Raw genomic sequence first — 22094 nt, forward strand, 5'->3', positions numbered from 1 at the left:
AGGCCCTGCAACAACACAGGCAGGGCTGGAAATGTGGCTCAGAGCACAGTACCACAGATGCTGTGCAATAAAACCACCAGGAATCGTCTCCATTTCATGGCCAGAAAGAAATTCTGACTGAGAAAAATGCACTGACTTCCTATATTGTGCAGCTGGCTATTGGTGTCAGTGTCAACCTATGTCTTATTAAAAACTTTATCACTAGGCACAGGRCACTGAGATGTGCTGCTTTCAGGAAATGCAGTAGTAAAGAGGAAAATGGATGAACTGTGTAAGGRGACACATCAGACCTGCCAGAATCTATAACCAGGTCAAAAGGATAGTGGTCCTTAAGATGTTCTGCAGCAAACAGCCTGCCCCTGACTGCAGATTCAAACACTTCAGAAGCCTTCAAGCAAGCCAGAAATGCTTTTAATAATGTACATAACCTGAGCTTCTTCCAGTCAAATACTAAAATTCTGTAGATGCTTTAATGAATTAAAAGCACAGAGCCATCTAACAATTGTTATGCRCAGTCCCCCCAAGCCTTGCTCTCCTCACAGCTCTTTTGCATCAGCATGAGCTCAATATGATCCAAGGCCTCAGAGAGCAGGGAATGGCCTCCTGTAAGATCTTCCAACATGCAACATGAAGGTTTGAAACAAACCTTAGAGAACTGCACTTATGCCTGTGTAGAGTGAGCAGGCTGAATTTCACTTTAAGCTAATACAACCCAGCATCCTACTCACCAGGGGAACACAGATGAACAGCTGCACGAGGCTGTCTCTCTCAGACAAGCTCCCACAGCACACATGGGCAGCTGGGGGTTTCCAGGACCTTGATAAAGTCYAACCCCTTCACTCAAAGGCCCTTTTTTCATAGGACACATCACCCTCTGACAAAGGCAGAGCAAGCTCATGTCTCAGGACAAKTGTCCCACCTTCCTCCCCCCATCCACCTGCCTGGAAATTGAAGAGCAGACATGGAAGAGTCAGGTTTAAATGAGCTGGCTTGAATCCTGCCCACACCTGCCTGTAGCTGCTCCACCAGCTCAGCCAGGCCCAGGATTTGCTGGGCAGTTGGGAGTGATCTGTCCTGAGGAGGTGACACAGCCAAAGAAAGACCCCTGCCTTAAAAACACCTGGAGCTAAAGACAGAGCTACCATTCTGGCAGTATGGACATAGAGATAAGTGACCTTGACCACGCTGCTGAAGGAATTCCCCACCACGCTGCCATTGGCTTCTTGTAGATGCTGAGGGGCTGTTTAATTTTTTCACTCACTGTTTAATTAAACAGCAATCTCCATAGGATACAGTTTATTGCTTGYGGCTCATCTCAGCATCTGTGGCATTATACAGAAACATCAACAGCYCCAAAATAATACCTGTCAGCAAGTCTGCCTCCCTTCCCAAGGTACGAACTCAAACTTTAACAGCAGCCACTGTCTGCAGCAGGGGTGTGACATTAGGTGCATCCAGGCTGTTGGTTGCAAACTGAATGCAAACCATGGGCAGCAATGTGACTGCTTTTCTGTCAGGTGGTTCAGAGCAGCCGACAGAGAATTCCCAGTGGCTTTACACTAACTGTGGAAGGACATGCAATARCTGAGCTGACAAAGTCAGAACGAGGTGCCCAGCTGGGACAAAGTTACCTCAGCAGAATATTTTTGAACAAATTTGGATTGCAAAGTAACTTTGCATCAGATCAGCACTTTAAATCACAGGGTAAGTGCAGTTTAAATATGATATTAGAAGCTTTAAACAGAAGTTTATCACCATGTRAAACCTTAGGACCCAAGGAGAAGCTGGGAAACAGCTTCAGGAAAAGGTTTACACGGCTTTAAAAAAGTTAACTGAACAAGAGACACAAAGTACACCCATGGAAAGTCTAAAAACCTAAATACTGTTTTTCTCTTTTAACATAACTGGCCCTTCCCTCCACTTACTACAATGTCACCTTTCCATGGCAAGCTGATATTGCAGCATCATCCAATTTTTGAAAAACATGACRCTTGAACAGGAGGTTTGCATCCACYTCTAATGCCACCAGAARGATACAGGGGTACATCTATTTCAACATGTGCCCTGGGAGTCAGCACCCAGCGAGATTAGACTGGTCTGATGGAAAGCAGAACTTGGTCTTTACTAACAGTATACATTTTCCTTTCCTCCCCACACCCCCTTAACCACAGCTAGTTGGGGATTAACTCCAGCTACTGTTAATCTTACACCAAGGCTGAAGAAACAATCAGTATTTTATAACATCTGAAAGAGCCTTCCTGGCTCKGCAACAAATGCTCCTTAGTGCAGTGCAATTAACACCAGGGCAGCCCAATGAGAAAAGAGAGATACAGGCAGGATGGCTGTGCAGAACATACCTTAGGAGTAACTACATTAGTCATATATAAAAATATATACAAACTATATATATAGATATAAAATAATTCTATTAGGAGTAATAAGTCCAACCAAGTCCTGGGGGAGGATGTCAGCTCTAAGAGGCAGTACCACATTCCCCTCTTCCAAAAAATACCTGCCAATTCTGCAGCTGTGCAGGGTGGGTTTGGATAGCACCAGTCTGCACAGTGCTGTGCCCTCACTCAATGATCTCACCACATCAGAAGAGCTGAACTCACACACTCTGAGGCTGYGTTTTGCTTTTGTTTTGATTCATTAGTTAAAGAGGCACCCATCTTAATTAAACTGATAAACACCCATTAGGTCTGCCTGCTCTGTTTTCACGTGATTTTTATTGTCGCTTTTCTAACTGAGAAGGAAAAGCTCAGCTCCCAGAACCAAAGATCAGTTACAAAAAAATGCCTACACAGAGCAGGACAACCTAGTCCAGACAGGTCTAATCAGTCAAGCAGAAGSCTTCTGCTTGTGCTGCTGCTTCTGCTAAGATTTCAGTGGTCAAAGACATTAAGAGCCTTGCCAGGGAAGAATTACTCATTTCATAGCTATTTCGTGAAAATGCTGTGTTTTACTGTCACTATTATGKTAAGAATAAATAATTTCCAAGCCCAGTGTCCTCTTCCAACACTGTCAGTTTGTAGAGTGCAYTGTAGACCCTGAGACCCTCAGTCACAACTGAGATGCTGCAGAATGAGAAGCTGCTCAGTGAAATCCTCCCAGCCTGTACCTATTTTGACAGAAACAGAATCTGGTCCTTTGCCTCTCCCTCTTTATTACTGATAAGCCYTGCTTGCAGCGTGTTCTTCAAAAGAGCTGCCATGTAGAAACACTGACATTTGCCAAGAGAAAGCTTCATCCAGAATTATGATCTCATTTGCATACGTCTGTAACTGAGATATCTGAACAACAGAGTTTGCCGAGTAAACACGAACAAAGCACGATTCAATAAACCCTGTCTGTTAATAACCAACATCTGTGACTTTCACAAATTAAGCACTACAGTAGATCACAAGGAGTTAGCAAACTGAGAATGCAAAAATGAAATAATACAGATAAATAACAATGAACAGTCTTACCACAGAGCAAGTCTCTGCTCAATTTCCTTGAGAAAACCAGTGTGAAATTTGTGCAAAGGTTCGAAGTTGGAGAAAATWAGATTTTTCAGTGTTTCAGGCATGCAATCCTCTTTACTCACTGCACTCTGAAACCACTACAAAGGAAAAAAGAAGCAAAATTATCGGTGATGGAATGCAGCAGGTATGATCACTTGCTGTCTTTATGTATCTAACCCATRCTCCTAACATCTAAGCCAGCAAGGATCTTAGCTGGCACTAGGAATACAACCCAGACTACCCCTGACACTCCTGTGTGATGAACTGGTGCTCCCATCAGAGATCAGGCCCTCCATAGTTGAAAAAGAAACTCCCTTCCCCTTTGCCATCGCTGATCAAATCTTGGAAATTCTTTTCAAACCCAAACTGGTTAGTCAATACAAACTGAATTTGCAAATGCTGCAGGGGCAAGAGGAAGAGCATTGCAACACTTGCAACACTTGCAGACAATCCAGTAAAAGCACAAAAGTATGCTCTTCATTTTCCTTCACTGAGTTCACTTTGAAATGCCTYTGGCAGGAGCTGGTTCAGCCAGCACCCCACCCGTGTTGCTGTGCACACGTGGAGAACATCACCCTGCAAGTGAGCGAGTGGAAGACTCCTATCAGACCAGGAGGGGCAGTGCCAGACTCTGTGAAGACTGAAACAGGCTCCTGCTCAGTTTTGCTCTGTATTCTCTTTATTTCACCCGAACAGACTATGGGTGACATAAAACCACAGAGGTAGGCAGCTTGCCAAGGTAGCAACGCCTGTTATCTTCAACAGGGTAACACTGCTCCCTCCTCACTGCCCTGAGGGGTTYCAGCTATCTGTGGATGACTTCCAGCAGTGCCTAGAAGGCTGTTGGGACCATAGAAAGCTGTTAGAGCAGTCTTGCTTGACAATCCATCAGCTGGAGCTGAGCCAGACCTGGGATAAAGCACGATCCCTCCCAAGCTTTCCTCTCCCCTGCTTTATCTCGGCACTGAGCAGAATAAAATTGAAGCACATCTACCAAGTCTCAAAATCTATGCACAGCAGCTGTTCCTTTTCCAGCTGTGTTGGCTACTTATTCACTCTCAGTGGCCTCCTGGGCCAGTCATTTGTGGAGCACAGATGATTTAACTGTGTACTGATCATCAGGGCCATCCCTCTTGGTGATCCAGCAAATTCAGATTTGCCCACAACAGGAATGCAGGACAGGGTGGGAAATGGGGTTTAGCTCTGAAGTGCTAAAACATTTTGTTTCTGCAGCCACTGGGTGAAATATTAGATGAAAACAGCATATCTGCTGTTGAGACTGCAGCAATGACCASCGTCCCACAGAGCTCACTCATCCCTCAGTGGTTTCCCAGAAAGTTGGGGTGAGTAGCAGTRGGGCCAAGGCTACCTTGCTGCCTGCAAAACCATGCTATAGTGGCTCTGCCTGAGCTGGGGTCCAATTAACTGCATCTGCCACATGGCACCCTGGAAAAGACAAGAAGCTGAGGATAAAGAGTGTCCCTGGTTCCCAGCTGGTCCCAACACTCTCCCCTGAAGCATTTCCTCCTTCTCACAACACCCAACTCAGGAGTGGGCAATGCATCTCAYGGGGTGATTAAAGAGCTGAGAGGTCTGGAGCTGGCCAAAATGCCATGAAGGGGTTTGGATCCAGTGCCATTTCACAGAAAATGTTTTTTTCAGACCAAATCTTGCACACATTATTCTTGGAGGTGAAACAAGACTGTGTGTGCAAAGATGGCAGYTGTTTGCCTTGGTGATCTTAACAATTGCACTCTGATCAGATCCCACAGATGAATGACTCATTTAACACACAGTTTCAYTTACTGAAAAGTCCAAATCATTCAAATAGGTATTCCACAATATTTCATGTTAAATGGAGGGCATTTAATACAGTACAAAACATTTAAATGTCCCCCTAAGGAGCTACTTCAGCCTTAAGTCATTGAAAACCCACAGGCTTTTTTTTGTAATTATGACCACAAAGCATGAGAGCAAGAAAATGTAACTGAAGTGTGTCCCAAATTCCTTAACCTGATACAGTTTCTCAGGGCATGTTACTAACCACACTGCAAACCTGTACTCTCTGATTTTTGTGTTATTTCCTCCCTGGGGGAGTACCCCAGYGCACAGCAAAGAATACAGTGCAGAACATAAAAGTACCATGGAACAGCTACGGTGTTAAATGGAGCAGAAGAAATACCACCAAGGACTAGAGCTTGGCTGGTTTCGTGAGTAAGGCTCGAGTAAACATACCGAAGTGATGACTTCGAGGTCCTTCAGGTACGTTCGCTCCGTAGTCGCCACTTCTTTAGCAATGAAGTAAGCTTTCTCACTTGGGAACCTCTGTAAATTGCAAACATTAGGTTTTTCACTGCTTTTATGAAGGAAAAAAGTAGATGAAAAAATAACGAAGAGAGTTATAAATCAGTGACCCTTGCTTGTGGATACTGTGACTCACGCTCCTGAAGCTCTAAAAGCAATCCTTCCTAGCAAACACAAGAGAACAAGCACTTTCTAGGGCTTTTGAAAGACTTCCTTTTCTGCCAAGACTATTTCTACAGCTTTGGGGTGCTGATGCTCCTTWCAGTTTATTCCTGGAGCAGGACATACCATTAAGTTCATGAAGAAATCCTTTGCTGGATAGATGACCCTTTGAATCAAAAATCAAGTTTGACAAAGTTTGTCTGATTAAAAACTTTAATCATCAGGATGAAAATCCACAATCAAAAATACTTTTAAAAAAATTCAAATCTGTAAGATTTTCCCAGCTGGAAAACCTAACAGTGAGAGAAGGGAAAGATTTTAGACTAAGCTCCAGATTTAAAATTTCTTAAGTCTGAAGAGCCAAAGGAATCCAGCTGATCTTCCTCTGTGTTGCTCAGGAAGCAAAAATTAAGAAAACAACACCCATAGATGTTTTTTCTTTGTTTTCTCCTTGAAGACAAATGATGCAGTGGATACACTGTGAATGCCCTGCAAAGGGAGTCTGTGAGRGCATTTCCCAGTCAGAATGCAGCCCCACAGGAACCATCATCAGCTGGTACACACAGCACTCACTGGCTGCTGTCTCTTGGACTGGCACAGAGTCCTGATTCTGTTAAGTGATCCTTGGCTCTTCTTCTCAAATTTCTTTCACATATCTTGTTAACTACACACAGTGGGAAAAGAGATCTTGTTTACACAAACTCCCACTTTTCAGCAAAGCCATCRGGGTTTCTTTCTTCCTCCTGAGATGCTCCAAGCTGAGGAGAAAAAACGGGCCACAGAAGGACAAATGCAAACCTCTCTCACCCAGCAGCAGAGGAGAGCCAGCAGGTACCCAGAACACCCGGGCTCAGACACTTTATCTTCACAAAGCAGTTTGGGATGTGATGCTCCCTTATGGTTTTGCTTCAATGATGGGTCTGAGCCAAACACTCCCAGCTGAATGCTGCAGGCTGTAGCTCAAAGACARCATTTTCTACTCCCACAAACATGCTCCCAGTGGTGCTCCCAGCAGAGACAGACTGGAGAGCCTGGGTTAGACATTCCCCAACAGACTCAACACTGTTAACTTTTTCTTTCTTTCACCTGGAAATTTTCTCTCCAGTAAGATAACAGAGTTGACTGTTTTGTTACAAAAAACTACTAAACTCCACTCCTTAAAAGCAAGTTATAATCATATGAGACCCTGTCCAAACAAGCTCCTGAGGATGCAACCAATGGTAATGGCCCAGATTTATCATAACGTATCAGAGAGGAGAGACAAGGCCAACTTCATTCACCTTACCTTTCTTTTGACCTCCTCCTCCTCATCAGCCCTAATGCATGACGGGTCATTCAGCAAAGGGCTGACCAAGGGCGATGACTGCTTGGCATCAGGGCTCAAATTTGGAGACAAAGTCATATTTGCCACTGATGGTCCTCCTTGGGAATTGATGGAAAGCTCTGAAAGGTGAGGGCTGCCAGTCAGAGAACCTGCTAAGAAAAATGATAAAAGAGAAATCAATTAGGACAAGCTTTCTCAAGAAAGTACCACAAGGAGTTAYGTTGAATTGCAGCATGTGAAATTAGGCTATAAGACATAGCCATCGGGGGCCCTAAACTAGCCCAAATGGCCTTGAAGCCAGAGGAACAGCATCCACTTGCATTCACCAAGGGACTGGGTAAGTGTCTTTTAGCTGCTAAAACTGGCTGCAATTACTGTCTCTGTAGGGAAGGGATGAAGGCACACATGACTGAGCTGCAATTCCCTACTGCAGGAGTGGTGAGGCACTAGAAGAGCTTGCCCAGGGAAGCTGTGGATGCCCCATCCATGGAAATGTTCAAGGCCAGGCTGGATGGGGCTCTGGGAAACCTGGTCAAGTGAAAGGTGTCCCTGCCCATGGCAGGGGGGTTGGAGCTAGGTGGTCTTTAGAGTCCCTTCCAACCCAAGGCCATTCTATGGCTACAAACATCAACTTAAKGTAAGAAAATTTCATCATTGTAATCCTCTCTACAAAAAAGAATAAGTACAACAATATGGGAATCGTCCCAGGAGTGCCATTCTTTCTAACATTCAAACACTCAAATCAGTACTTCACAGGGAACTACAGGACACAAGTTAGTACAAATTTATCTAGTTGTAGTCTAGAGAAAAAGGATGACTTTCTACGGCAGTGTTGCTGCTAAGATCAGTCAGATCTAACATGAAGGGAGAAAACTACTAGTTCCCCAATTTCTACACACAACACGAGTATGTATATTATACCTTGTAGGTCTTTCCATGCTCCTCTGATTGTTTGGGATGGAAATGCTAGCATTACATTTACATAAGAAAAGCAATACTTTTAATGCACAAAGCACGACAATTTCAGATTTTCACAGATATRAAGTCCCACTTCATTTTGGATTAAAAATATTAAAGWATTAGACAATTAATTACACTTCCAYGGATTCATATACACTACATTAAATATTACTGCAATTAGCATTCTGTCTTCTGGGAGGCAGCCAGATTAATGACTGCACGAAAAGAAAGTTTGCCAAAAATGSCCAGTGTTCTCCCAGTTCTCCCCTCCTCCATGAGTCTGAAAATCTAAACCTGTTTTAGAAGAAGAATCTGTCATGTGGAAGAACATTTACAGTCTGTGCCATTTTGGCATCGTACATTAAAATCCAACAAAAAAAAAAAAAAAAAAGGTGACAAGCTCTTGACTACCACAGCTAACAGGCTGTCTATGATTTAAATGTAAAACACATACATCACCGTATATAATTAGGGTCAAATACAATTTACTATCATGTGATTATGTCCTCCCTGAGTTATGATAGGTAAATGTTCCTGTAGCTAAAAAACTGAGCTGAGGTACTCTGGTAAATATCACATAAAATAATTAGGCCAGTGGTGAAACCTATTTATTTTCTGGAAGAACTCGAGATTTATTGCTAGAACAAAATGTTTTCCAGTTCCAAACCAGTTCACATTTGTAAGTCATTCCTTTGAAAAGAGAAGGAAAAAACAGCACAGTTATCAGTTTACGTAATCATGACAGTTATGTAGCCTATTATAAATCAAAGTCAAAGCCGTTATTTGTCTGAAATAAAGGTCTGTATTATTACAGCTAGCAAGAAAGGATTTATCAACAATTTCACACTAAATCAATGTTCAGTGAAATTTGAGAAAATGCCACAGCTTGTTACACAAATGTCAATTTTATTGACACTAGCACACAACTGTATACAGTATTTTCCAAAGAAATGGAATTCATCATTGAGAAATAGTGAAACAGATTAATAGCAAGGTTGTAAGGTTAAAAGTACTTAACTACATTACAAAAGACATAAGAAAAGTGATATCATCTCAAATGTGGAAACAAAGAGATTCTGGCACTATGCMTGTCRTAYGACAGYGAATAAATGATTTGCACCTCTGTGAGAAGTTCACAGCATTGTAGTCTAGAAGTTAAATAGCACCTATCTGTGATAGATAGATATAGATATATTGACATATCCACCTACCTACCTATAATCCTAGATCTAAGTTCTGATGTACTGGAATTCTGATCAGTACAACTCAAGTATTTCAAACTACAAAATATCAAATGGACAATGAATTAGAAAGACATCCTATCTTACAATTGGAAGACATAACTTGGGAAAAGTATTATGGAAAGTATCACAAAAAAGTGTGCCTGGTGGCTCACAGCACTGCATATACACCCCATTGATTAAAGACTTCGCAGGTCAGTGCATCACTGACATTCTCAAAGCTTTTTGCAGCAGGCAGAAATGCTGCATCCTCCCTTTTGGTATCAATGTGGGCGTGAGCAGTGACCAAATCCGACCACCACCACCACCTACAAGCAAGAGCTCAGTTAGACCCCACCTGCCAAAACGCTGAACAAGTGAAAATTAAAACTACTTATAAGAAAGCGGCTACATTACAAAAGGGCCTCAAAATGTTCTTACATTGGTACACTCTGGRGCCTAATTACAACCAACACAGCCTCAAATACCAACGCACTGGATGTTGCTCTGGTAAATGTGGGAAACAAGTTCATTTCGGTGTGAGAAAGTCAGCGAGCCATGAGGAAATGAAAATGGAGGGTCTTCCCTCCTCCATCACCAATCAATCAGGATGTGTGTCATGCTGATGGGTCATGGCAGTGCTGCAAAAAGAATTCCTCTTTCTCACASAGGTGAGGAATAAATAACCTGAATTAACAAAGTGTTTCATCTGATCTCCTGCCACAGAAGAGTATATTCATACAGGCTCTACTCATCAACTACACAGTGCAGAATATAAACAGAAGCAGAGGGGAGAAGACCAATCTTATTTACATGGTACTGAAATCCCTTACAATTCACCCTGAAGGATTCATTGATTGACAGGCAATTATTAGGGTGCCATTTGCCAGATAGCAAATGCTACTGCACACTGGAGGCTAAAAGGTTTGCAGCTGGTAACATGGATTTGTTTTTGCTCATACTTCAAGTGATTYTTATTTAGATTCAGACTTGGGCCATCCTTCAAATTTAATGGAGTCAGCTGTATACACACAAAGTACAAAAGAATGTTTTTCTAAGGATTATTTAAGTATATACTAAAATTATATCCTTGGAGGGGGTAGGAATTAMTATGCATACACATCAATTATTTCCTAAGCTTGGATTTAAGGAGAGAAATGAACACTGGTTGATGACAGTGGCAAATAATGAGAATGGACTTTACCACGGTACACCAGCTTGGCTTATCACTGTCAAAGTACTTGGAGTGGTTCTTAGTTCCACTGTGCCAGTTTATTCTCCAGACACTGGAGAAAAGTGCTGCAGTAGGGAAGGTGATAAAAGAAGCAAAACTTGACTGAAATGTAACTTGAAAAACAAAAYCTGTGAAATGACAAGGGCATTTTACATGGCCACAGGACATGAAGCTACGGGTACTCTTCCTAGCTCTACACGTGTCTCAAATCGCTCCCCACCAACATACATATTCCATGTGCTACACAGAAAGAAGCCAGCAGCTACAATTGAATATTAACAGCTATGCCTTTGTCAAAATACTCATCAGTTGTTTTCTACGGTTTGATGGTGGGAAGGCACGGAATGTTGGCAAGCTGTGGGTGCCCTACCAGAGTGAGACAGGCTGGGCTCTGTGCTCAGCTGGCCAGATGTGACCCACCCCACTCACTGTCCCTGCATTACTCCAGGCTCCTGTCACACACAGATGCGAGTCCATAGGGACTGCAGGTGCTGCCTGTGGAGTGCTGGGCTGATTCAGTGATCCTGCTTTAAAACATGGCTCATAGTTACAACTTGCCAGTTGATGAAGAAAGTCTCTCCCAGAGACTCTCAATTAACATCACAGGTGACCTGAACTGCCTGCTGTCTCTTTCTTTATTGACTACATAGGCAGCATGACTTGAAATCCCTGGTTTGAAACTTTAATCCAACATAAGGGAGCTTCGCCTTTGTGAGGGAGACAAATGGGACTCAGTGTGTTCTGAAGGTACTCCTCCTCCATTCCTTTTCTCCTGAAACTGCTGAGTAACAAACTCAGGCCATTCAGTGTTCTGCATCTGCTTCAAAAGAAACAATTCCCATCTATACACACTGTTTTTTAACAGAGASGAAGAGTACAGCAGTGTAAAGATGCTTATGGGAATGTTTCTTCTCTGTGGAGTACCAAGAAGTGAAAATGACTCAGTTACAGAAACTGAGAGAAAACATCAACTGTTATTAAAGGTGACTGAAATTCTGAAAAAACTGTTATTAAAGGTGACTGAAATGCTGGAAAACTTCATGTACCACTTAAGATCTCATCAAGTCAACTGTTAAGAGTTTTATTGTTCTTGAGGTTATTATTATTATTATAAATTAAAAAAACGTTAAGAGCCAGAAAGGCATAATTCTCAATACCTGGAATGTTGCAGGGCTTATTCTCCCTTACTCCTGCTCCATGGCCTGCTCTGCAGTCAGAGGAGGCTTGTGACATCCATATCCYGGTTACTCAGCTTTAATGTCACATCAGTGCTTTCTAAACTCCAGTCTGGCAGATAAAACCCAAGTTTCCCCTTTGTCCTTGGCATTAATGAGCATATCACTTATGAAGGCTCTTTAATGAGAAAGTATCTGACCCAGCTGCCACTGCTGTGGCCACGCAGTCTAGCTTAATTTCCATTTTCACAGTGGTTGCATAGCTCTAGCATGTATCTAAACATTTTGGTCAGAGAAGATGCATAGTACAAAATGACATGGGGGAGAGATAGCACCAGATGAAGCAGCAGTTTTCATTGCATTTCACCAATCACTAAAGTACCTTAGACTGAAGAAGAGTTTAACAAGAGTGTCCATCCCTTCTCTCTCCAGATGTGAACCAGGCACAGCTGTGCTGCTGAAGAGTTATGGGATGGAGACTCTGCTCTGTTCTCCCTCAATGCAAGAACAAAATCCCACTGACTTCCACAAAGGCTTGAGGGGAACCAGCTCATCAAACTGTGCTTCTCTTCCCCATTACCTGAACCAAGCTGGAGTAGTGGATACAGTTTGTTAGTTTGAAAAGTAGTTACACAACAGCCATAAATTCATGTACAAATATCCCTGAATGCAGTACCAAAGATTTTGAGGAGGAACAAGATTTAAAGACAAATTTGTGAAGAAATCCAATGTCACACACAACCACTAACTGCCTGGCTTGAAGAGAGGAACTCGACAGGGAAAAAGGCTCACTTTGACTTCACAGCTTCCAAACACGTGCCCATGGCAGTGAGCAGAATTTGGGAAAATGGTGCACCTTTTCGATGAACCAATTTCCTCATACTCAGGACAAAGCATCAGCCAGCAATTGGACAGAACAATTAAACCAGTGACAGTTTTACAGCAAAATACCAGTTAGAATGASTAAAAGCCTTCAGGTACAGGTGAAACTAAAAATAATAATAAAAAAATTAATTCCATGCATACACAGTTAAATGSCTTGACATGCTTAATAGTCTCATCAAGCTTGGTGTTGGTTTAGTAGGCAGCAACCTCTCCAGCTGGTAAAGGTCCATGCTGTATTGGTGAACTGCAGTATTAGACAGCGGTGAGCGTGAAATCAGACAGTAACTGCTGTTGTCCTACATCAGGGTATACTCATTTTAAGAACAAAGAGTGAGCATTGCAGTCTGGGAAGAATGCAAGGTCACTGGGCATCARTCCTTTGTCTAGCCTTGATTTCTCCAGACAGAAATAGAGCAACCTATAGAAGGCTTTCCTGTCATAGCCAGGGTTGGGGTTAGTTTGCCTTTGTTTGTCCTTAAACCAACGTGACATGGTGCCAGGACACAATTGGAAAGCTCTGTCCCCCATGTAAGCTCACGCCACAGATACTGTCCATTTCACCAGACCCTCYCCAGACTGCAGTGATCCTGCTCACCAGCCATGGCACACAGCCTGCATTGCTGGCATTCATTAGGGAATGAAGGAAATATCTGATGCCCTGCAAAAGAGACCTTCTCCCCTCGCTCTTCTCTGCTCTTTGCTCCCCAACATGATGTGATTTCTCAGCTTGAGAGTCACAGCTTGCTGGGGGTTTTCATTACTTCTGAGGTGAGGAGCGCTCCGTGAGGCAGGATCACTGTCAGAGGAGGAATTAGGTACTCCCAATACAAAATAGGCATTTCTGCAGTAAAAGGACATCGAGACAGGGCTCCAAACAATGCAAGGAACAGAAGATACACCATGCTTTGAGGATAGACAGAACATTGAAAAGGCTTTTTCTCCCAGAGAGGTACATGCTGACAAAACAGTGCATACAACGAAACAAAAAATGTTTCTCTTTAAAAGTATTAAACAAATGACAAAAATGAGAATGAAGTCCCCAGCATTGCCAATTTTAAAAATCAATTTTTACAATTCAGATTTTTTTTTTTAAATCTATGCATGTGCACACACAGAAATCAGGAAAGTGCTGCGTAAGTGAAACATTGCCAAGCTTACGAATTTTTGTTAGTGGGTCCAGGTGATTTTTTTAGCAGGAAAAGGGAAATATAAGGATTCAGCTAATCAAACATTTTTAAGTGCCTCATGGAAAAGCAACAGGCATGAGCTCTAACATTCTCTGAACTAAACAGAAGGAGCTATCTCTGATCTTGCTGAAAACCATCAAAGGCAAAAGCCTGTTCTCTTCTCAAAACAAGATTTGCAGCATTTTACAGAAAGCATCTAATCTAATTTTAACAAGCTTGAAAGCTCTTGAATCAGAAAGCATTCATTTTCCTTCCACCTTCCGTGCTCAGTCAGTGACAGCTGTATCATTACTGCCTTTAGACTTGATTTTTATCAGTATGAACTGTAGATTTTTATGGTTCTCAGGGGCCAAAACTTTACCCCCAAAACAATCAACAGTGAAAATTACATCTTAAAACTCTTGAACAAACTAGTTACAATTATGTCATGCAAATTTATGAYCCTCAGGTTTTTACCCCCTCTACTATAATAATGCCACCATTATTTACACACATACTTGTGAAAAACCTGCCTGTGAATGCACAGCTCAGCCAGGCACACAGGCTTTCCAGATCTCRTAACATTTAAAAGAAAGTGCTCACTGCTTTTAATAACAAACAACACAAACAAAGCTTATCCTACATGCTCTTTATAGAACACAGAACTAGAACAAAAGACAAAATATTCTGYAAAACTGCTACATGTCACCCAAACTAGGATTTTTGGACATATGATGCCTTTGATTTTTAACTAGAAACTCTGTATTTTAAAATATCAATGGCACCACACAGCCTAACCATAGGGAGGAACACAGAAGATACCTGTGCTCAGGATGCACATGTTCAACAACAATTATTTCCCTTTCAAATAAGTAACTAGGATATGTGCCTTTGTCTAGGCATATTTCAGTAACTATAGAAACTACTGAAACAGAAGAGGAAAGACTTTGCTAATGTCAGTTCTTTAGGATTTAAATTCCCTTCCTTTCTAGAACCTGACAGTACAGGAAAAAAAAAATTTCCTTATGTAGCTTGACTGAAACCAGCATCTGCTGCTATTCACATTTGCGAAAAGTTACACATAGGTATGAGCTTTGGGTCCTTGTGGTGTTAACGCTGTGCATCTGCCATTTGCCATCAGAAAACCCCAAACCATCATCATCAAGTAGGAGACACCAACAAGCAGCTGGGTTTGTGACAAAAGGACTGTTCTCCTACCATTTGTGTCTGACAGCAGCTAAAAAAAAGAAACGCCAATATTAAAAATTATTCCAGAAAATTCAATTTCCCTCATATTTAGGGTTTCCCTTATTTCTTAAGAGAAGAGGATTGATACCCTTMATGAAGAGGAAAGAGATAATTTCAAGGGTACAGAAGCTGCCGTAAAAAATGACACTATTCAGAGAGGGGGAGAGAAAGAGAAGCATTATTGGAAGACTGAAAGCGATTTTGGCTTGCTTCACCTTATCACATGCTTAAACACAGAACCTCTTTCCTTCACACTCACTGCTCTTTCCAGCTGGTGACAACCATGCTGTTGAATGACAGGGATTCTCCAGTGGTCCACATTTCCATGCACAAGGCTGTGACACCCAACTTCCTCAAACATGTGTGGAAGTCAGGCAAAACCTGGATTGATAATTTGTTTTTCATCATTAGAAGTTAAATTGCAGCAATTAAAATCTCATTCTAAAGTCAGCTCTGACAGAAGTTTAATGGCTCATTAAGAATAATGAGATTAGTTAAACAAACACGGAACTTGACAGAATTTACAGGCCAGGCAACCTTTTTTTCTGTTRAAGAACTGTTCCAGGAATAGCCACAGCTCATGCTAATTGCATATAGATAATACTGAATCACAGGTTTTCAAAACTCAAAATCGGGTCTGCTCAATCAGTTCAACTGATCAACATAATTCCTACTCTCTGAGTACCTTGTAAAACTACTAGAGCTTTAAACTCTCAGAAAAAGAGTGGAAACACAGTACACCAAAGGGGACTGTAAATAAATGGGGCTAGATATTGTGTGATTAAGATGCTTTTTATTCTCCTCTTTTCCTTATCTTCCTGACCCTGGAGCTCCTTAGAAGAAACTTCTAGGGATTRCAGAGACTCTATGTTTGTGTGTTTATCATGGGACTGAAAAAGACAGAATTTAAGCCTATAAACAGCTTTTAGATCTGTCTCACCCATTTTCTATTTGACTTTCTCTGATCACCACCAGGTACTTGCATGTACAGACAGAGAGGTCAGAGCAGGAACTTCTGGCACGAATGCTCCTGTCTTAGAATGAACAGAGCTGCTTCCACTAATGAAAGCTGCACTGCCAACAAAACCCAGTCCTACAAATATTCAGGGGAGAAAATACAGGTCCTGAAGCAGTCTGGTCTAGTAATATTAGCCTATTTAGTGAATTAACTCACAAACCATTGTTTTTTTCACTCTTTACTGGGTTCTAATGATTGTGTTCAGTATTACCAGTGATGCTCTGTGAAGAAAATTCTTTCCAGTTTTGCATTCCCTTTAATCTTGAAGAAAACTTATAAACTGATAGGATTTTTCAAGCTATTAACATGCATCACCTTCATTATATTCATCTGCCTAAAACTGATCTTAGCTCTGTATAATTCACATAAGGTAAATGCAAATACAGCAAGCCTAAAAGCTTTCAGTAACATGTTGATGTCTTCCACCCATGGAAATTTCTCTTCCAGTTTTCCTTTGATATAATTTGTATTYAGCATGCACTGCAGTGGTTAGAGGGATGGTGCCTGTTAGGAAGGCCTGTGAGCTATGGGTGAAATGRCAGCACTTGGTGTAAATCACCTTCAGAGAACACCCCACGGGGTGCACCAGGAGTACGTWTGCCAGGGGATATGGACTGAATCTGAAAGCAGTGCAGCCCAGGCCATTCAGATACCAATTATTCAAAGCACCATACRTGCAATATCCTATGTAGGTCTCAGCTCCTACAACAACTTGCCACTCTCCATCTTTCCTTCACCTACTGACAAATTTCGTATCCTGCATCACAGAGGAAAACTAGATTCTGCAAAAGGCTGATATGAAAAAAAACCCCATCCACAAGATCCCAAGAGGACATCACAAATTTGAGCTGTTGCTGAGTAGGAGAAAACTTAAAATTGTCTGACATGACCTTCCTACTGCCATTGTAGAGGACAGCTGAATAGTACTTGGAATAGCAAAGAATGAATCAGAGTGCCTTTTATCCAGAGGTTACCTAGATCTGCACATTATTATGGACAAACCCCTAACTGCTTTTGCAACTTGTTTTTGTATTATTCCAACTACATGGACAGAGTTGGTTCATCAGCCAATGAAAGGCTTCTTCCACATCCTCTGGAAAGACAGGAGATGGCTGATCCAGGACTACACAATTCAGACTAAACATAGCTACCCAATCTCACTAGGATTCAGCTGCCTCATTTGTAGCCACTGCCTAAGGATATCTGGGCACTTGATGAGTATGGGATTGAATAAAATTTTTAAAATGGTGAACCAGAAGTACCATCAGCCACATTCCAAAATCAACTGGAATTGGTGGGAGAATCCATTAGTAACTTTGTCTGTAACTGCCTGCTATACCTGAGACAAAGGTATGCTTGGATCACTGCTGCTGTCCAGTGTATTCAGATTAATAAATGCTTGCAATGACGAACTAGAACTGGCAAGTTCCTCTTTCCATGGGCATTTTGTGAGCCAGAACAAGAATTCCTCCATCTCATCTCATGTGCAGTCTTGCCCTAAAGGCTTCTGTTCTTTTCTGCAAGGTCCTTCTGATTGTCCCACAGAAACAAATTCCCAGGTGAATTTCAAGGGGCCTGATCCTGCATAAAAATGTCAGTTTAAAACTCCTTTCTCACTTCACATTCCTGGCAAGGGCTCAGATATGAACCACATGTCTGGTGGAGGAATTTGGCCCACAGACTGTTTTTAATTAAAACTTTGTCTACTGATATTAAATGGAGCTTCACTGGCATTAGAATGCTGCAGAAGTAATCAATCCTAAATTAACATTTCCTATGTAATTTATAGGCTTTACTTCTTATAACTGGAAGAATTCCATGTGTTAAAACAACAACTAATTAAACATTCCAAGCTGAAAAAGTGCCAGATGACTGAAAACAGAGAAAAATCCTCATATTGCATTTTTGAGGATAATACTGAAGTGGAAAAAGAAAAGCTGTTGAGATATTTTATTGTCAACTAGGCTTATTCCAGCTACCCAGCAGGTCTGTTCTTCAAAAGTTATAAATTCAGTATCTTTGTAGGCATATGAGAGAAGATTCAGGCCTGGAAACAGTACCTGAAAGGATGCAAAATAGTAAACACTACTTATAAAATTTTATATTCATTTRAATTTAAAGAATGTGAAATCTATTCACTTTTCTTAAGTAGCAGAAATTACTGCAAATCCTTTTGGTGAAAATCCATTACTTCAACTCTAATTTTACTGGCTAATGAAGCAATAAATTCATCTGATCAAATTGCTATTGCTTTACTTTATACCTACTGGTGCTTTTGCTGCACAGGCAATAAAAAGTAAATCAAAAGGAGAKTCATGCACCCACTTCCCCACGCTCACACTAGCTGCTGATGCGAGCTTCAACTACTTATATTTCATCTTATATATTCAGAACTTCAAGGCAATTATTTTACAGCTATTCTAAATCCAAAACACAAACCATCCTCTTTTAGAATCATATACAAGCAAGCTTTTCCCTAATTATCAATCTCATCGTTTGCAGACTCATGCTTTTAACTACAGGAATAAGTGAGAGTATTCCCTGTCCTTAAAGTATCAGTACCTAAACAGATGCTTTAAATCATTCCTTTTCAAGAATAGRTATCTAATCTCTAAGAAAACCAACACACTAAAGGGGATGAGAGAGTTAATACTCGTATTTACACAAAGATATATTTTACTTGTAAAACAGTAAAGTATATAACAACACATGTCTAACTACTGTAGGTATATTTTTAAATATCCTTCACTCAGATTAAACTCTGTTAAAGTGTGCATAGACCAAGGCATTAAAAAAATTAAAAACACTTCTTATTTTATATTTTTTGYAAAAACAATCTTGAAAATTTTATATTTTCTAGATTTACAAAGTCCTGTCGCTTTTACATCAGTACTTATGTGAATGGATTCATCATTGCTGCATGCATGTACTACATGATGSAGATCACTGGAAGTGACCTGCAGTTCAGTCAGTGCTATTACTCATCACTTAAAATTCTTGGATTTAGTTCCATTCTTCCACAAGAAAAATATATAAAAGTTAAAAGTAAGGCCAATCATAAAGAGCACATCTTGTCTCCCAGCTCTACTAACTGTACGACACTTTTCATACACAGGACTTTTCATCAGGATTTTCTGAATTAACTTGGAGAAACTAAAATCAGATTTTATTAGGATACTTTAATTCTCTATACTTTTGGCCTGTGAAATGGAAGTATACACAGAATTAGTCTCTTTGTCCTTCTGCCTGTATCCACTCTGTGGATAGAACAGAAGACAATCAGCCTGGAAACAGCTATTTTTGTCAATCTCTTGTCAGGGGATGAAAAATTTGTGAGGTGGCACCAGCAAAAGAAGTAGCTTAAGAAAGACTAATTGGATCCTGCACAGATAAAGATTTTTAATGATCAAAGCAAAAAATAAAACCGCCACCATCTTCAAAATGATCCACCACAGAACTTTGATGTTTCTATAATAATTCCACTGAAAGAATAAGCGATTAAAAAATTTCTTGCAATATACCATAAAGGACAGAAAGGATTGCCTTGCAAGTAATACTCATACGACTCTTCATAAGAGCTGTTTTGATCAAAGTTTTTTCACTTGAATTGTATCTTTCATCCTGCTCTCTTTCTTGCCTAAGGAAGAGTTTGGAGTTTCAAAATCTCCATCATCAAATCAGCCTGATTGAACCCATTGAAGAAAAAGACAATACTGTCATTTTTCCTGACAATACTGTCATTTTATACATGCCTAATTTTTACCCTCAGTTAATCAGATTATAAAATGAGTTATGAAGATGAGTAGACCAGACACATTCTTGCTATGAAAAAATTTTCCAGCATATTTCAAGATTTCAACAAGTCTTGGTCTTGAATATCAAGCTGCCTGCATTTGGCTGCAAGTTTTTTTTTTTTTTTTTCTCCTAACTCTGTTGAGGCACTCATAAGTTGCTCTCCTGATATGGGAGAGAAAAAAGATTGTAACAGACATACGAAAGAGCACAATGTACCTACTTAATCTGRTTTTTGTTTGTTTTGTCAAAATAACTAAAGTGTCAAAGCAGCTACAATGCGTACCTAAAACATGACTTCATACAAAGTATAGGTAAGTATATAAAGTCCTACAGAGGTACCTAAATCAGGAATAATGCTCCTCTCCTCCTGYCTTTCAGAGGAGATGCAAACTGTTAAGCATCACTGAGACTTACTACTTCCTCTGGCTGGTCTGTACAAGGATAACGTCTGAAAAAGCCCGTGTGCTGAAATTATTACYAGCCACTCGTGAGCCCCAGGAGACACAACCACTGGAGTGAGCAATCACAGTGTCCCCTGGTCTCACACACCCTGTCCCTAGCAGCTGAAGACCTGCACACCATCTTCATCACTGAGGCCAACAGACACATCCTCCTCTGCCTCCTCGTCAAGCTGAAGGCTTCCAAAGGAGTACTTATTCCGAGGCATGGGAGAGGAGCTCAGCACAACGGGGTTCCCAAACACCAGCGGGTGAGTGAAGGGATTAATGACTTCCGAGTCGGAATCGCTGGATTCCGTCCCACTGCTGGTGGAGCCCTCCATCATCTGGATGGCAGCCATGTGATCCATCACGCCGCTGGCACGCAGCGACTGCACGACCGGGCTCTGCTTTGACTGGGCCCCAGCTGGCATTCCATTGGCCAGCATTTTGCCTTCTGGAGACGCTATCTTAGCCACCCCGCCTCCTTTGCAGTATCTCTCTGATCTGTACTCCTGCCCTGGGGTTGAGGATATCTGGCTTAGGATAAATGGATCCGTAACTGACTTATTGCAGAGATTTTGGGTTTTCTGTGCACGATGCCTTTGAGTGCCTGGAGAATATCTGCAATACCCATGGCAGTTAGTGGCGTGGCTGTCCTCCTCCCCAGCCCTCACCCTGCAGCTGTGCCCRTTTTCGGAGACATAACCCTGAGAGCCAGTTCTGCTCAGGCTCATGTTGGGGCTCGACTCTTTGCTACTGGGAGGCAAAGGAGTGGCCAGCGGGCTACGGCTCCCTGGCCCTTTAAACATTTCATCAACCAGAGAGCTATGCCTTGGCATCCTGGGGCTTCCCCCCGTGTAGAAGGAGAGATTAGCTGTGTTATCATCAAGGTACTCTTCAGAGAGGTACTGGGAAGACTTTAGAGAAGCTGAGGAATCCCTATATCTAGTTCTATTGCGGTTTTCATCTCTGTAGTGAATATAGGCACCACTGGTCAAATCACCCTCATAATTGTCATTTGTTTGGGAATATGACCGGGTTATTTGTCCTCTGAGGAGATCATACTCGCTATCTACATCACTGCAGTCAATGAAAGGAATGGAGGTGCTGCTGCCATGAGCAGCCCTGGAAGCTGGACCTGTGCTTGGCTGCTGTGATTGAGGTCTGTTCTGCTGAATCCTGTCCTTAGTGGTTTCCTCTTCTTCCTCCACTGTTGAGACCACTGCTCCATCCGCCTTTCTGCCTTCCTTTGGACTCTTCTTCAAGGAAGGGCTCTTGTGCTGTCCAGTGTCTTCTGTTGAAGCTTTCAACTCCTTTCCTTGYCGGCAGCTCTGCACTGCTGCAGCATCATTGTCCTCTCCGTGGGCTCTAGAACTCTGGAAAGATAACAGAGGGAAGGCAAGGGGGAGACAAAGGGGAAGACAAAAGGGGAGGGAGGGKTGGAGGGGAGAGGTTTGGGAGGGATGGGAGCCAGAGGGAAAAGGCTATATGTAAATAYGCACCGAAATTTTGCACTGCATCTGCAGCAACATAGGAGTCKCTTGAAAACAGAAGAGGTAACTCAAGCCTCAAAATTCATTAGAATTTAAAAAAGAGGTTTCTGATCTTGAAGAACAGAAAAAATACATGGGCTAAACAAGGGAAGAGAGGGCAGACA

General features: G+C 41.7%; 1 protein-coding gene across 1 annotated transcript in view; it reads right to left on the reverse strand.

Annotated features, from left to right (window-relative positions):
• Positions 1 to 22094, reverse strand: part of FARP1 (FERM, ARH/RhoGEF and pleckstrin domain protein 1) — a 202273-nt gene that overhangs the window by 24444 nt on the left and 155735 nt on the right. The window contains exons 14-17 of the mRNA XM_057366200.1: positions 21576 to 21811; positions 7258 to 7445; positions 5742 to 5831; positions 3471 to 3604 (exon numbers count right to left, since the gene is read on the reverse strand). Coding sequence (XP_057222183.1) covers positions 3471 to 3604; positions 5742 to 5831; positions 7258 to 7445; positions 21576 to 21811 — 648 coding nt within the window. The remainder of the gene's footprint in view (positions 1 to 3470; positions 3605 to 5741; positions 5832 to 7257; positions 7446 to 21575; positions 21812 to 22094) is intronic.

Source organism: Malurus melanocephalus, unplaced genomic scaffold (genome assembly GCF_030028575.1).
Source record: "Malurus melanocephalus ecotype Western Australia unplaced genomic scaffold, MMel_1.1 scaffold_61, whole genome shotgun sequence".
Classification (NCBI taxonomy): domain Eukaryota; kingdom Metazoa; phylum Chordata; class Aves; order Passeriformes; family Maluridae; genus Malurus; species Malurus melanocephalus.